At 43.3% G+C, this 16,456-nt stretch overlaps 1 protein-coding gene across 1 annotated transcript; it reads right to left on the reverse strand.

Annotated features, from left to right (window-relative positions):
- Positions 1–455: 455 nt before the first annotated feature.
- Positions 456–15,623, reverse strand: LOC147360642 (signal-regulatory protein beta-1-like). The gene is made up of 6 exons (XM_086333074.1): positions 15,316–15,623; positions 13,905–14,225; positions 9,440–9,748; positions 2,272–2,598; positions 2,051–2,160; positions 456–1,457 (listed from the first exon to the last, which is right to left on the reverse strand). The coding sequence occupies exons 1-5, from the start codon at positions 15,509–15,511 to the stop codon at positions 2,054–2,056; spliced, it is 1,260 nt and encodes a 419-aa protein (XP_086189200.1). The 5' UTR covers positions 15,512–15,623; the 3' UTR covers positions 456–1,457; positions 2,051–2,053.
- Between the last annotated feature and the right edge of the window lie 833 nt (positions 15,624–16,456).

Below are 16,456 nucleotides of genomic sequence, written 5' to 3' on the forward strand. Positions count from 1 at the left end.
AGGTCAGATGCCACAACTACTGAGCCTGCCCACTCTGGAGCCCATGCCTCACAAGTAGAGAAAGCCTACATGCCGCAGTGAAGACCCCATGTGCCACAGCTGAGACCCAGTGCAGCCAAAGAAAGAAGGAAAGAGAGGAAAGAAAAGGTGGGAAGATGTGCCCAGCCAAGGCATTAAAGCTTATGAAGCTATTCTAAGGTAAGGCAGTTTGGTCAGAGAAATAGACAAGTAGCACAATGGAAGAAAATAAAATCAGTAAAGGAACCAGAAATTTACAGGAACTTGATATATGGAAAAGGGGCAGCAGAGATCAAAAAAATATATATATATAAGATCCCAATAATATCCCCACCTGTAATAGACACACACACACACACACACACGAAAAATGAGATCAAAGGCACACACACACAAAATGAGATCAAAGGCATAAATAGAAAGAGCAAAACTTGATCAAGATTGGAAAATCTTTTTTTTAATTAATAACAAAAGCTCCAAACGATACCAACAGTCCACTTTATGGACACACCAGACGAAGAGGAACTCTCCCATATGTGCCCAAGAAACAAAGACAAAAATATTTGTGCAAAATTCTACTAGCAAGACATTACATAAATATTTAATATCCATCACAAGAAAAATAAAAAATTGTGGCATACTGTCACAGTAGAACTTATACAGCAGTGGAAATTAATAAAATTAAGCTACATAAATGAACATATAAATTCATTTATATGTTCATTTATGAATAAAGAAAAAAAACTTGTTGTGTATAAAAAATAAAATTTCCAGCAGGCTCTATACAGTATAATAACATTTATATAAAAGTTAAAACATGCAAGTAATGTTATATATTGCTTAAGGTTTATACATATGTTGTAGAAGTATAAAATCATGATTGAGATTATGAATACCAAATCTAGTACAGTAATTTTCAAAGGAACAACAGATCACAATAGCAAAATGTTAACAGTCTGCAAACATAGGTAGGTAGTTACGTGGATATTTTTATATTATAAATTTCAGAATGGAAACATCTTATTCAACTTAGTGATTTAAAATACATGTGTGTTAAAATGAAATCACACTTGCAAAAGCTCTGGATAAAAGTAAAAAGTGCTCTGAAAATTAAGTGTGCGTGAGCAGGGGCACAATGGAAACCTATTTTATTGATCTACTTGATTCTCTTTGGGGTGGAGGCAGGAACAATTTGAAGCTCAGTGCATCAGGGTCCAGACATTCTGGATCAACATGACCAATGTCCATCCTTGACTCAGTTCCAAAGGTCAGAGAGAAGGCACATAGGAGGGTGTGTGGAAGGGAGTGTGTTCATGTTGGAGGTGGGGAAAGCAGAGTGAAGGGTGGGAAATCTTGAGTCATCCCCAGTCCTTATAGCTTATTTCCACTTGAGCCCCTTGCACAGGGAGGGAGGCGGTGTATCACAGAGTATGCAGGACCTGTAGGGAAAAACACTCATTCATTGTTTCCACAAGTGTTTTTGAGCACATACTGTATGGGAGGCACTTTGCTTGGCCTGGGTTCATGGTGCTGACCAGAATGAAGCCCCAAACACCTCTTTCTGAGTTCTAAAGTCTCTCCCATCCCACATCCATCTGTATTATTACATAGCACATCCAAGTCCCCAAGATAGGTTCCATAAGTTGATTTTAGTAATACTTTCCTTATTCATTCCGAGGATACACCATGTGATAAATGAATATACAACAGTCTATGGAAGGGCTCTTTGGAGTTTGGGTCTCAAACTTTTTTGACTGTGGACCCTCACCTCCAGTGTCCTACATACCTTGGACTCTCACCTGCCAGGTCCCAACTAACTTAATTGTAAAAACTTCAAATTCCCAGGCACAGAATAATGAGAGTTGGAAACCTCTGAAATTCCAAGACACATTTGGAGAAAATAAGTCTGTTCCCATCTCTCCTTTGAAGCTGGATTGCCATAAGATATTTGAGCTTGCCTTGACTCCTCTTGCCACCCCAGGAAGGTGGCTCTGATCTCCTTCCCTAAAGAATAAGACTGCCACCACCTCACCTGTTACAGGTTCCACCACCTGTGAAAATAGGTGGCTATGAAACTGATCACCAGCACCACTTTGAAGCCCAGGAGGAAAGCCATCAAGATAAGGGCAGGCATCTCTGGACCTAAGTGACAAGGGGCAGAGGAGATATCAAACGGGACTCTGTGAGTTAATACCTCATTCCACTTGGAGACAGAGGCCACCCAGTTGCTCACAGGTGTAGGGGTAAGCTTACCTGTGCTCCCAAGGGATTTGTATGTGTCCTGCACTGCTGTGGACAGTATGAGGCTGGCCTGGATGGGACGCTGGGTCTCATGCTGCACTTTACAGGTAAGTACACGTTCAGACTCCCACACTGAGGCATTCACCAGATGCAAGCTTTCCAAGGTGTAGGTCCCATCACTATTCTGCTTGGACGAGGGTTGCACAGCTCCCTTGAACGTATGGCAGTTCTCCAACCAGCTGAGATGCACATTCTGTGGATAGAATCTCTGCACGTGGCAGGTAACTGCCACCACGTCCAAGGAGTGTGAAGACTGGGACACAGTCACTGTAGGGGGGACTGTCACAGCCCAAAGAAAGCAGACAAGTATTATAGGAAGTTCACCATGGGAACCGGCAAGCTCCCTAAAGATAGAGGTCATCTGCTCAGGGCCTACCATAGAGGAGTTAGGTATTGGTTAACAAATGCATGCATAAGTAAGTGCATGAGTGAATGCATGCTTGGATGGAAGCGTGGAATGATGAATCCATCTTAATCTTTCCTTTCTTTTGCACTGCGGACATTCAATAGGAAAAGGTGAACCTGAATGTCATTTAAGAACCTATGAATCAGTAGACTTACTCTATGACTTGATGAAGATTCCTAGCCTCTAATCTTCATGACTGCAGGATACTAATATTTGACATAGAAAGGAGCTTACTTTTGGAGAAGTTAAGTATTTATCCAAGGTCACAGGTGGCAAAGCAGGGGTTCCACCAGAGACAGTATGTTTTAACATTCGCTATGCTGACACCCAAACTATAAGGCTATAATCATTTATGGTTGCAGGCTCCTGGGAATTATGACCTAACAACTTCTAGAATTTTTTCAACCAGACTTTTTAGCTGTGAAGAAAATGTATGCATACTAAAGAAAATTGGAGAAATTTTGAAATGCTAAAAAACACATTAAGGGTTTCAGTAGAATTCATAGGAATACACAGCACTAAATTAAAGTAAGGGATGTGAGCATCAGATTCTGGTCCCTGCACTGACACCATTGCCAAATGCAAGACCTTGTGCCCGTCACCTCTTTGTTTCCCACACTCTTATTCGAAATTGTCTAAGCTTGAGGGGTCTAGTTATACAGACTTTGGCTCTTGGTCTAGGGTAGAGAAAATAACTCCTCATGTAGTACAATTTGAAAGAACTAAGAGTACGTTTGTTCCCCCAATATTATTTCTTTTATACTCAATTCACCTTGACCTATATGCTTGCATCTATGATGCTGCTCATAGGTGGGACAGCCAAGCAAGACACCATCCCCAGAATGTCCCTGTCACTATCCCTAGAATGTCCCTATCTCTTGTCAATCTTTCCCCTTCAGCCCACGGGCAGGGATTCCTACCAAGCAAAGAGCAAAATCCAGAGAAGGGATCGTGATGGCCTGGTAACTAGGCAGTGCCTGTGGAGGACAGGCCAGAACAAGGTACCACCAAGCAAGTGCCATGGGGCTGACAAGGACCAATAAGAGCATGGAGGGTCTCAGATAGACCATTTTAGCCACCAGTGAGTTCTCTGGGCTGCAAGATATTCAGGACAATGTTGGGAGAACAGAGACCAAAACCCAGCTGATGATATTTGCTCCCATGTGCTGAGCACAGAGCTTGAGTCACTGTGCATGTGCTATTTATTCTTCACAACCAAATGGTATAAACACAAAGTGCTACTTGGTATCAGAAAAGACAACAAAAAGCCAATAGAAGGACCCTACACAACTCAGGCCTCCATTTCAATGAAATTGTCAAAAAGGAATTGATTCAAACTTGAACATGAACAACATTTCAATTATACAAGTAATTTTATTTAATTTACCTTTTAATTAAACATAGAATATAATGACAACAGGGCTTCCCCAGTGGCTCAATGATAAAGAATCTGCCTGCAATGCAGGAGACAGAGGTTCAATCCCTGGGTTGGGAAGATCCCCTGGAGAAGGGCATGGCAACCCACTCCAGTATTCTTGCCTGGAGAATTCTATGGACAGAGGAGCCCGGCAAGTTTCAGTCCATGGAGTCACAAAGAGTTGGACACAACTGAAGTGACTGAGCACAGCAGCATATAATGACAACTATGCACCAACTTTTAGAAGAAACAAGTGTTGGGAGTGTAAGGAAGTTGGCATAATATTTTCCTAAAAAACATATGCCAATACCATCAAACCCTACATTTCAAATTTCACACTCACAGCCTAAAAGTTAATTTTTAAAAATTATTTGAAATCATTTGACTATTCTGTCAATTTTAAGGGGCATGCATTTTTAAACCAGAATGTTATCTTTCAAAGTGCCCACAGAATCATTAGGATCATAGAAATTTTCCATCTTCTTTCATCTTTTAAGGCCAGAAAATTCACCTGAGACCCCAGCAGTTCTAACACATCATTTACATCAATTACTTGAAATACACTTTGCCAAATCTCTGATTTCACTTAGCAACAGTGAATTAGGGTTCTAATTGCACGGTGTGGTCTGATGCTTGCCATACTTCAGTCAAGGAAAGACCCTCCTCCTAAAGCAGAGGGTTTCTGGGCTCCACACCACCTCTTGTAGCCACCTGACCTCAGCCCAGTGGTGCTGGGTGGTGCCACGTTCTATTTCAGATTCCTGAAGCTCTTCCTCAATGCTCTGCATCTGAATTTCTCCACAACCATGAAATGCCACCAAGAAGCCCCTGAAGGCACATTCCAGCTCCCTCCTCTATGGACACTCCTGAGGAATAGTCTATGGAGTTTCTCAGAGGGTCTCCAGTGGCAGTAAGCCTCAGTCATCCACAGGGGCCCCCAGGTCAATAACTCACCTTTTCTGGGGTGTCCCTTCTTCCTTGTGTCACTCACTCCATCTCTTATCCCAGTCTCACTAAATCATCTCCTAACCACCTGTACCTAACACCTCATTTCAGGCTTTGCCTCCAAGGAAATCCAGACAACAACACAAAATTATTTCTGTAGTTGCAAGCCCAACCTGATGCAGGCAGTGATGAGCAGAAGGATTTAAAGAGGAGGTTAATCTATTTTTCCATCTCCTCACTTTCAGTCTGCATGTGTCCCAAGGTCTGAAGTGGGTCTCTTGCATACAGCATATATATGGATCTTCTTTTTTATCCATTCAATCAGTCTGTGTCTTTTAGTTGGAGCATTTAATCCACTTACATTTAAAGTAATTATTAATATATATGTTCCTATTAGCATTTTCTTAATTGTTTTAGGTTTGTTTTTATAGGTCTTTTTCTTCTCTTGTGTTTCCTGGCTAAAGAAGTTCCTTTAGCATTTGTTGTAAATCTGGTTTGGTAGTGCTGCATTCTCTTAACTTTTGCTTGTCTGAAAAGCTTTTGATTTCTCCACTGAAGCTGAATGAGACCCTTGCTGTGTAGAGTAATCTTGGCTGTAGGTTTTTCTCTGTCATTACTTTAAATATATCCTGCCACTTCCTTCTGGCCTGCAGAGTTTCTGCAGAAAGATCAGCTGTTAACTTTATGGGGATTCTCCTGTATGCTTCTTGTTGCTTTTTCCTTGCTGCTTTTAATATTTTTTTCTGTGTTTAATTTTTGTTAGTTTGATTAATATAATTTATAAATAATCAATTTATGGTGAATATTCTTATTATCTATTTGCTTCTCTATACAATTGTTCTAACTCCAGGGAATTATATAAAAATTTTCAGATAAGGGGGAGTCCCTGCAGTATCATTTTCCTATTTTACAGTCAGCGATCCCAACACTCAGAGAACTTAAACAACCAGCAGGAGGTCCCACAGCTGGTGAATGGTGGAGTCCGAAAAGCCTGAATTCACATCCAAGTTCTCTCACTCAGCAGCTTCATATCCTCAGGCAACCTTCACTTCTTACAAACTCAGTTTCCTTCTATAAAATCATGAATGGGATAAGCAGTACAGGGCAGTTGTACACATTAAATAAGTCAATCCACACAAGTGTGTATATTGACAATGTCATTAATATCAATATTTTATCCATGTAAAATGATGTATTTTATTCCACAAGAATAGCATAAAATGAGGAAAATATTTTGTAAACTTTAAAGTCCTATAAATATTTAAGAAATTAATTTTACTGTTGTGCATGCAAACTTGGACAACTCACTTACCTCCTCTGGGCTTTAGAATTGTTGCAAATAATGAGATGATCACTAAGCTCCTATTAGGCATTATATGAAAGAATTCAAATCATGTTATTTGCAGACCAGTCAAGGCCTGATCACAGAGAAGGCAATGGCAACCCACTCCAGTATTCTTTTCTGGAAAATCCCATGGAGGGAGGCTGCAGTCCATGGGGTCGCTAAGAGTCGGACACGACTGAGCGACTTCACTTTAACTTTTCACTTTCATGCATTGGAGAAGGAAATGGCAACCCACTCCAGTGTTCTTGCCTGGAGAATCCCAGGGACAGGGAGCCTTGTGGGCTGCTGTATATGGGGTCGCACACAGTCGGACACAACTGAAGTGACTTAGCAACAGCAGCAGCAGCAGCAGCAGTGAGGCCTGATCCAGGCCAAGAAAATAAAAATTAACCTTCTCTAAAAAATACAGATGAAAATTGGAAGTTTTGGCCACAGCAATCAGAGCAGAAAAAGAAATAAAAGGAATCCAAATTGGAAAAGAAGAAGTAAAACTTTCACTGTTTGCAGATGACATCATCCGCTACATAGAAAACCCTAAAGACTCCACCAGAAAATTACTAGAGCTAATCAATGAATATAGTAAAGTTGCAGGATATAAAATCAACACACAGAAATCCCTTGCATTCCTATACACTAATAATGAGAAAACAGAAATTAATGGAACAATTTCATTCACCATTGCAATGAAAAGAATAAAATACTTAGGAATATGTCTATCTAAAGAAACAAAAGATCTATATATAGAAAACTATAAAACACTGGTGAAAGAAATCAAAGAGGACTAATAGATGGAGAAATATACTGTGTTCATGGATCAGAAGAATCAATATAGTGAAAATGAGTATACAACCCAAAGCAATCCTTATCAAGCTACCAATGGTATTTTTCACAGAGCTAGAACAAATAATTTCACAATTTGTATGGAAATATAAAAAAACCTCGAATAGCCAAAGCAATCTTGAGAAAGAAGAATGGAACTGGAGGAATCAACCTGCCTGACTTCAGGCTCTACTACAAAGCCACAGTCATCAAGACAGTATGGTACTGGCACAAAGACAGAAATATAGATCAATGGAACAAATTAAAAGCCCAGAGATAAATCCACCCACCTATGGACACCTTATCTTTGACAAAGGAGGCAAGAATATACAATGGAGAAAAGACAATCTCTTTAACAAATGGTGCTGGGGAAACTGGTCAACCACTTGCAAAAGAATGAAACTATAACACTTTCTAATACCATACACAAAAATAAAATGGATTAAAGATCTGAACATAAGACCAAAAACTATAAAACTCCTAGAGGTGAACATAGGCAAAACACTCCCTGACATAAATCACAGCAGGATCCTCTATGACCCACTTTCCAGAATATTGGAAATAAAAGCAAAAATAAACAAATGGGACCTAATTAAAGTTAAAAGCTTCTGCACAACAAAGGAAACTATAAGCAAGGTGAAAAGACAGCCTTCAGAATGGGAGAAAATAATAGCAAATGAAGCAACTGACAAAGAATTAATCTCAAAAATATACAAGCAACTCCTGCAGCTCAATTCCAGAAAAATAAATGACCCAATCAAAAAATGGGCCAAAGAACTAAACAGACACTTCTCCAAAGAAGACATACAGATGGCTAACAAACACATGAAAAGATGCTCAACATCACTCATTATCAGAGAAATGTAAATCAAAACCACAATGAGGTACCATTTCATGCCAGTCAGAATGGCTGCTATCCAAAAGTCTACAAGCAATAAATGCTGGAGAGGGTGTGCGGAAAAGGGAACCCACTTACACTGTTGGTGGGAATGCAAACTAGTACAGCCACTATGGAGAACAGTGTGGAGATTCCTTAAAAAACTGGAATAGAACCGCCATACAACCCAGCAATCCCACTGCTGGGCATACACACTGAGGAAACCAGAAGGGAAAGAGACACATGTACCCCAATGTTTATCGCAACACTGTTTATAATAGCCAGGACATGGAAGCAACCTGGATGTCCATCAGCAGATGAATGGATAAGAAAGCAGTGGTACATATACACAATGGAGTATTACTCAGTCATTAAAAAGAATACATTTGAATCAGTTCTAATGAGGTGGATGAAACTGGAGCCTATTATACAGAGTGCAGTAAGCCAGAAAGAAAAATACCAATACAGTATACTAATGCATATATATGGAATTTAGAAAGATGGTAACGATAACCCTGTATGCAAGACAGCAAAAGAGACACAGATGTGTAGAACAGTCTTTTGGACTCTGTGGGAGAGGGCAAGGGTGAGATGATTAGGGAGAATGGCATTGAAACATGTATAATATCATATATGAAATGAATCGCCAGTCCAGGTTCAATACATGATACTGGTTGTTTGGGGCTGGTACACTGGGATGACCCAGAGGGGTGGTATGGGAAGGGAGGAGGGGGGGTTCAGGATGGGGAACATGTGTATACCTGTCATGGATTCATGTTGATGTATGGCAAAACCAATACAATAGTGTAAAGTAATTAGCCTCCAATTAAAATACATAAATTTATATCAAAAAATGTGAATGGTCTAAAAAAACAAAGAAAATTAGGCCCTTCCCTACATATGAGTAAAGATAAAAACAGTCATCATTCTACCTAAAATTTAGAAGTTCACAAAGGCCTTTAAATTCTTTTCATATAAAAATTATAAATTTATATATATAAATAAAATTAATATATATTAATTAATATAATAAAATTCAATTCCCAGAAGATATTTTGTCTCCATTTTACAGCTGAATAAACTGAGTTCTGAGAGGTGATACGAATAGTAAATGTGAATAATAATAATTGCCACTTCTCTGTGATTGATACGAGCAAGAGATGTGTTAATTACTTTACCAGTTTCATTATGCTGAATTCTTGCCACAACAAAGTGAGGGGATGTCCCATATATCAGTCAAGGAAACCAAGACTCAGAAAACTTCCAGCCCGACTCTGCACTAAGCCATCTGGACAAAGAGAACATCCTTACCACGGAGGTACTGCTCCAGTCTGATGGTTTTCTGGGAAACCAGTATGGACATGTGCTTGACTTGGCAGTGGACAAGGGAATGCACGTCGTCAGCCTGCAGAAGGATGACCACACTGCTGGTCACATTGTAGGTGTCTCCACGAGGGTGGACGCTGGTCTGGGACTTTAACAGCTGGTGGGAATTTTTAAGCCAGGTCACAGTAACCTGACCCGTGGAGAATCCAGAGGATGTGAAGGTCAGTTGGATGTTTGTGCCTGGCTCAGAGCGCTGAAAGGGGCCTTGCAGGGCAGAAGAGTAGCTGCTCATGCCTGTAGAGGAGACCCAGCCTGTGAGAAGGTACAGAGGAGCCCAAACCCAATACAAACAAACCCTCAGCATCTCCACTGACAAGCCTCACCATCTCGTCTTCCACAGTATTTGTAGGTTGCCTTCTGACAGGAGTTCAACTATGAAGCTGATATCAGAGGCCAGACAAAATGAAGCTACAGGGACAACAGCAGTTTGCAAAGAGACCTGACTCCCACCCACACCTCACAACACTGCTTGCTGACTTTGAGACCTAACCCTAGTCCTCACTGCAAACCTAGGAGGAGGGAGCTGCTCCTATTCTCGTTTTGCTGATGAAGACACTGAGGTCCAGAGCCTAAGTACCTTGTCTAAGTTCCAAAACTGGCCAGTAGAGCCAGGGTTCTTAGCCAGAAAGTAAGGACTCAGGGTCTGTGCTCAGTGGCCAGACTCAGTTCTTCCCTCAGTCCTGGGACAGGGAAGGGTGTATCACTGCTCTCAGGACAGGTCATATGAAGGCAGGCAGCACAGAGAATTTAATGGACGTGAACTTGGGCAAACTCCAGGGGATGGTGAGGGACAGGGAGGCCTGGTGGCTGCAGTTCATGGGGTTGCAAAGAGTTGGACACAAGTTGGCGACTGAACAACAATAACAACAGCACAGAGAAGGGGTAGGAGCATAGGCTTTGGGGTCACACTCAGCCCAAGTTTGCATTCCCAGTCCTTCCACTGCATGACAACTTTACTCAGTTTCCTCATCTGTGACATGGGGATGATTCTTAATGCCCAGTGTTAGTTTAAAAATAATATACAATAACTAGTAAAGCATATGAGATAATTATAAATAATTATCATTTATAATCACTTTATAAACACAATTGTGTGAGTGTGAGTGTTAGCTGCTCAGTCATGTCCGACTCTTTGTGACCCTGTGGAGCTCGCCAGGCTCCTCTGTCCATGGGATTTTCCAGGCAAGAATACTGGAGTGGGTTGCCATTTCCTTCTCAAGGGTATCTTCCCAACCCAGGGATCGAACCTGGGTCTCCCACATTGCAGGCAGATTTTTTTACCATTTGAGACACCAGGGAAGTCCCAAATGATAATTATTATCATCAAATACTCATGACAGTCACCTAAAGAATTATTTTTAATTGTATTCCTAATGTTAAAGGGAAAAAGTCTGAGAAGATTAGTAACTCACCCAAGGGCCTCACAGCAAACAGAACTCACAGTCCCATCACAGACTCCAAATCAAGGCCTCTTTCTGTTACACTGAAGCTGCCTCTGTTTCTCCATAGCTTCTCCATAATAATAGTGAACTTCAGCATTTTCCTGCTTTCAACCCAGCATGGTCTGGGCATCAGAGAGACTGCCATCACGATCATCAAAAAGCACCCTCTGTGCACCCCAATATCTAGATGCCAAGCATGGGTCAAAGGAAGGAGCCCTAGCTGGTTCCCACCTGGAGGGCATAACTGTTCTCGCTCAGAGGAGGAAACGGAGCTCAGGAAGGGCAGTGCTTTGCCTGAGGTCGCAGAATGCCCGTGGCAACCCTGCCAGATGATACCGATCCATTTGACTCAGAAATCTAGCCACTCCGAAAATAAGAGCCTGTGTCTGCTTCAGGGCTGAGAGAGTCTCAGCACGGAGGAGAGGCCTAAATGGACAGAACCCTGGTCAGGACTTGGAAGAGGTCCCAAAGTTTCAGGGCCAACTATGAGAACGGAATGATGTGGGCAGATATGACAGTTTAGAAGGAAATAAATATGATACAGAGTATTTAAGAGGGAAATTTACAAAAGACTTGAGATAACACTAATATTTGTATGCCTAGGCAGGATGGAGGGGGGAGAAATTTCTGAAAACACATTGAACTGGTGAGCAGACAGCCCTGCCTTTGAATCCAAGTTCTACTATTTGAGACCCCTGAGACCTGCTCCTCTCCTGCCTGTCCCAACTGTATTATGTCAGACAACATATGTGAGAGGCCTGGCACACAGTAATGCCCTACAGGAGTCAGTGAACATGACCAGATGCACGGACTGGGAGTGTGTAAGGGGTGGGAGCTGAAGAAGGGGTTTAGGGGTCAGGCTGAGGAGGTGTTACAGCAAAAGCACCTGAACACCAAACAGAAGAGGGCCTGATGCCAGAAAAAGAAGCTGCCCTTTCCCCACTGCAGACCAGAGGGCACATCAAACAGCTGCACAGAGGGGTGGTAGAATCAAAATGATGTTCTCAGGGGGCTAACCTTGCAGTAGTGGGTCAGACACATGTATGCAGGCGAAGGAGAAAAATAAGACAGAGAGAAAAACCTCAGCATGAGTAAAAAACGAAATAATATAACTTGCTTCTGGTCAGAAAGGAGCAGTTTGGAGTTTTTCACATAGACCTGTATATCCTGCTGGGTGGACATTTTTCTCATTTCCTCTAGACAAGAAAAAAAAGGCCATGGAGAAGTCGAAAGGTAATAGGCTCGTTGCCCCCTGAGAATTCTTGGAGTTAGCAGAAAAGGCCAGTTCTTTCAGGGAGAGATCGAATGCAGGGTCAGTGCTCCTGTTGTGAAGATGTGTGGTTTTGCAGCCCAGCAACCTGTCTGCCCTTTTGCTGGTGCTAGAGACCAAGTAGCTCACACTGCCTGTAGGGAGTTATCTTATCCCACTTCCTGTTGTTCTGGAGAGCTGTCGGTGGATTCTGGTTCACCCTTGGCTGGTCCAGGTCTGGCCATTTCCAATATTCCTGTCTCTTCTCCCCTCCCCAACACAGCCCCTCTGGCCCAGTCACTCATTCTCCCAAGCTGATTCACCAGGACCAGGGAAAGCAGATCTGGCCCCAGGGTTTGAAGGGCTGGTGGGCAGCTCCCTCTAGTGGAGAATGTCATCTAGCACACAAAAGGTACAGAGGAGAAGATAGATTTAGATTTAAAAGAGTCACAAGTGGAGCTAGTGTTAAAGAGCCCGCCTGCCAGTGCAGGTAGACATTAGAGATATGGGTTCAGTTCTTGGGTTGGGAAGATCCCCTGGAGAAGGACGTGGCAACCAACTCCAGTATTCTTGCCTGGAGAATTCCCATGGACTGAGGAGCCTGGTGGGCAAAGTCTACAGGGTCCCAAAGAGTCAGACACAACTGAAGCGACTTACCAAGCATACACAGAGAGAAAGGGGCTTCCCTTGTGGCCCAGTAATAAAGAATTCACCTACCAATCCAGGAGATGTGGATTCAATCCCTGGTGGGGAAGATTCTTTGGAGAAGGAGATGACAACCCACTCCAGTATTCCTGCCTGGGAAATCCCATGGACAGAGGAGCCTGCAAGGCTATAGTCCACGTGGTCGAAAAAGTGTCAGACATGACTTAGCAACTAAAACAACAACAAGGAAGAGAAAGAAGGAAAAGGGAAGGAGAAGAAAAATGAGGGACAGAGGAGGGGAGAAGAGAGAAAAAATAGCCTGAGACAGAAGTGATAGAGAGCAAACAAATGAGCAAAAGAGATAGCAAAAAAAAGAGAGAATGAGAAGCCTGCCCCTGCACCCTCCAACTTCCCAGGTAATCCTGTCAAGAATTCTGGCCGCTCTTTAAAATCAACTCCTAGAAACTGTCAGATGAACCAGTCTTGATTATCACCTTTCTGGAAGGGATTTTGATTTCTAGCTGTCCTTAGTATCTACTGTTTTCTGTACCTAAGTGTTAAAACAGAGAACATTCAACCTGAAGAGTGCATGGAATTGAAGAAGGAAGTCCCACTCCTCCTTCTTAAAAAGGATGTAGGGGTTGGAGGGCTTCCCTGGTGGCTCAGATGATAAAGAATCTGCCTGCAATGCAGGAGACCCGGGGTTCACTCCCTGGGTCGGGAAGATCCCCTGGAGAAGGAAATGGCAACCCACTTCAGTTTTCTTGCCTGGGAAATCCTATGGACAGAGAAGCCTGGTAGACTATAGTCCATAGGGTCACAAAGAGTCGGGCACGACTGAGAGACTAACAGAGGAAAGAGGAGTGGAGTTTGGGGATGAATTCTCGAGAGTTTTATCACAATCCCAGGGCATCTTCTCTTCCTTCACCTTCATCCCTTGCTACCTCGAGTCCCTGACCCACTGCTGTCTGCACTCCAGGCAGACGGCAAGTATTTTCACACCTGACTTTCCCAGCCTGGCTGCTCAGAGGGGCTGGCAAGAGGCTGCACCCACCTTTCCCCAGTCTGGATGCCTGAGCCCGCAGGGTGATGTTGGCCTGGACTGGGGGCTGCTCATCCTGGACCACCCAGCAGGCAAACTCTCTCCCATCCAGCGTAGCCTCTGCTTGCCAGGTGTGCTGCAGAGAGTAGGTCCCATCTGGGTTTCTGGTGACCTGGGGGGATTCCACGGTCTGCACCTTGTGCCTATTCTCCATCCAGGTGAGGTGCAGGTGGGGAGGATGGAAGTGGCTCACATGACACGTGAGATTCACTCTCTGATGCACACGGATTTGCATCGCAGAGGGCTTGGTGGTGATCTTCAGGGTGGGGACAACTAAACACAGAAACAGAAAGGAATGCCTTCTGAAATTATCCCTGCCCCCTGCCCTCTATGTCTTTCTCTCCCAGGAACCAACCCTAGAACTCTCATTCTTAAATCAGTTACCTTTTTAAAAAAAAAAAAAAACTTTTCTGTATGCTCAATGTAAGGCAAATAGAGCTAAGTGCTAACATTCACTAAATATGGCTAATAGTACGTGGGCGTTTGCTATGTTACTCCCTGTGCATTTGAAACATTCCATATCATGCAATATTTTAAGAATTATAAACAATGATTTTCATGAGAACCAGGACTTAGTTTTATTCATTTCTATATCCCTACCACCCAGAACAGTGCCTGCCACACAGTAGATATTCATGGATGAATTAATTCATTTGCGTTGAATAAATAATACATATTTAAAGTTAAAAAATAGTAATGGTATTAATAGAAAAAAGATATTTGGGATGGAAGCTTAGTCCAGACAGTGATAATAAAATCAAATATATATAAACAATTTTCCTTGTGACAAGCAGTGTTCTAGGTGCTTCACAAGAAATTGTTCATTTAATCCTCACATGAAACCTACAAGATAGGTGACAATTTATTCTCATTCTAAGGGGAAACTGAGGCACGAGGAGGCTCAGTAACTTCCAGAGGAGCACACAGATCATGAAGTGGTACACTCAGGACTAAACCCAGATAGCTGGCCCCTGAAACCTGTGTCTTTAATAATGCTACCTCATGCGAAGAGTTGACTCATTGGAAAAGACTCTGATGCTGGGAGGGATTGGGGGCAGGAGGAGAAGGGGACGACAGAGGATGAGATGGCTGGATGGCATCACCAGCTCGATGGACGTGAGTTTGAGTGAACTCCGAGAGTTAGTGATGGACAGGGAAGCCTGGCGTGCTGCAATTCATGGGGTCGCAAAGAGTCGGACACGACTGAGAGACTGAACTGAACTGAACTGAACTGACCCTGGGATCAGACATTGTGAGGCGGAAATCCAATTTCCCAACTGTGAAATGGGGCTTTGTGTAAAACACTGAGAAAGCCAGTGCTGCCAGGAAAGCCATGTCCCTACCCAGCCTCCCGCCCTCGCACCTTGGAGTACGCGGGAGAGGTTCATGCTCCTCCGCAGGGGCTCGGCCAGGGCCCGGTGTGTGACTTCGCAGGTCATCACCGACAAGATATCTTGGCGGGACAGGGTCACCCACACCTTACTGGTGACGGAGTAATTGCCTTTGTTGTCGGTCACTAGGCGCTGAGCCGAGGCTGGATGCTCATCTCTGTCCTTCATCCAGGTAACATTGAAGTCTGAGGAGCTGAAGGGACCAGCAGTGCAGTTGAAAGGCACTGAATTCTCAGGGGTTGTCCTGCGAGTCGGGCCCACCAGAGAGATGGAGGGCTGCCCACCTAGGAAAGAGATGGCTGTGACTGCATGCTGAGAGCCAGCACATCCCACTGCCGCTGTGGTGTGTGTGGCCATGGGGACTAACTATGTATCCTGTCTGGTTCCAGCTCAGGGAACCAAAAGATGCTAAAAAGTAAACAAACAAATATAGAATTACAACCAGGCCTCAGTGATTTCAGTTCAGTTCAGTTGCTCAGTCATGTCCGAGTCTTTGCGACCCCATGAACTGCAGCACGCCAGGCCTCCCTGTCCATCACCAACTACCGGAGTCCACCCAAACCCATGTCCATTGTCGGTGATACCATACAACCATCTCATCCTCTGTTGTCCCCTTCTCCTCCTGCCTTCATTCTTTCCCAGCATCAGGGTCTTTTCCAATGAGTCAGCTCTCCGCATCAGGTGGCCAAAGTATTGGAGTTTCTGCTTCAACATCAGTCCCTCTAATAAACACCCGAGACTGATCTCCTTTAGGATGGACTGGTTGGATCTCCTTGCAGTCCAAGGGACTCTCCTGAGTCTTCTCCAACACCACAGTTCAAAAACATCAATTCTTTGGCGCTCAGCTTTCTTTATAGTCCAACTCTCACATCCATACATGACCACTGGAAAAACCATAGCCTTGACTAGATGGACCTTTGTTGGCAAAGTAATGTCTCTGCTTTTTAATATGCTGTCTAGGTTGGTCATGGCTTTCCTTCCAAGGAGTAAGCGTCATTTAATTTCATGGCTGCAGTCACCATCTGCAGTGATTTTGGAGCCCAAAAAATAAAGTTTGATACTGTTTCCACTGTTTACCCATCTATTTGCCATGAAGTGATGGGACCAGATGCC

The sequence above is a fragment of the Bos grunniens genome, chromosome 13, assembly GCF_055505025.1.
Source record: "Bos grunniens cultivar Pamir isolate PY7600 chromosome 13, Bosgru_T2T1.0, whole genome shotgun sequence".
Taxonomy (NCBI): domain Eukaryota; kingdom Metazoa; phylum Chordata; class Mammalia; order Artiodactyla; family Bovidae; genus Bos; species Bos grunniens.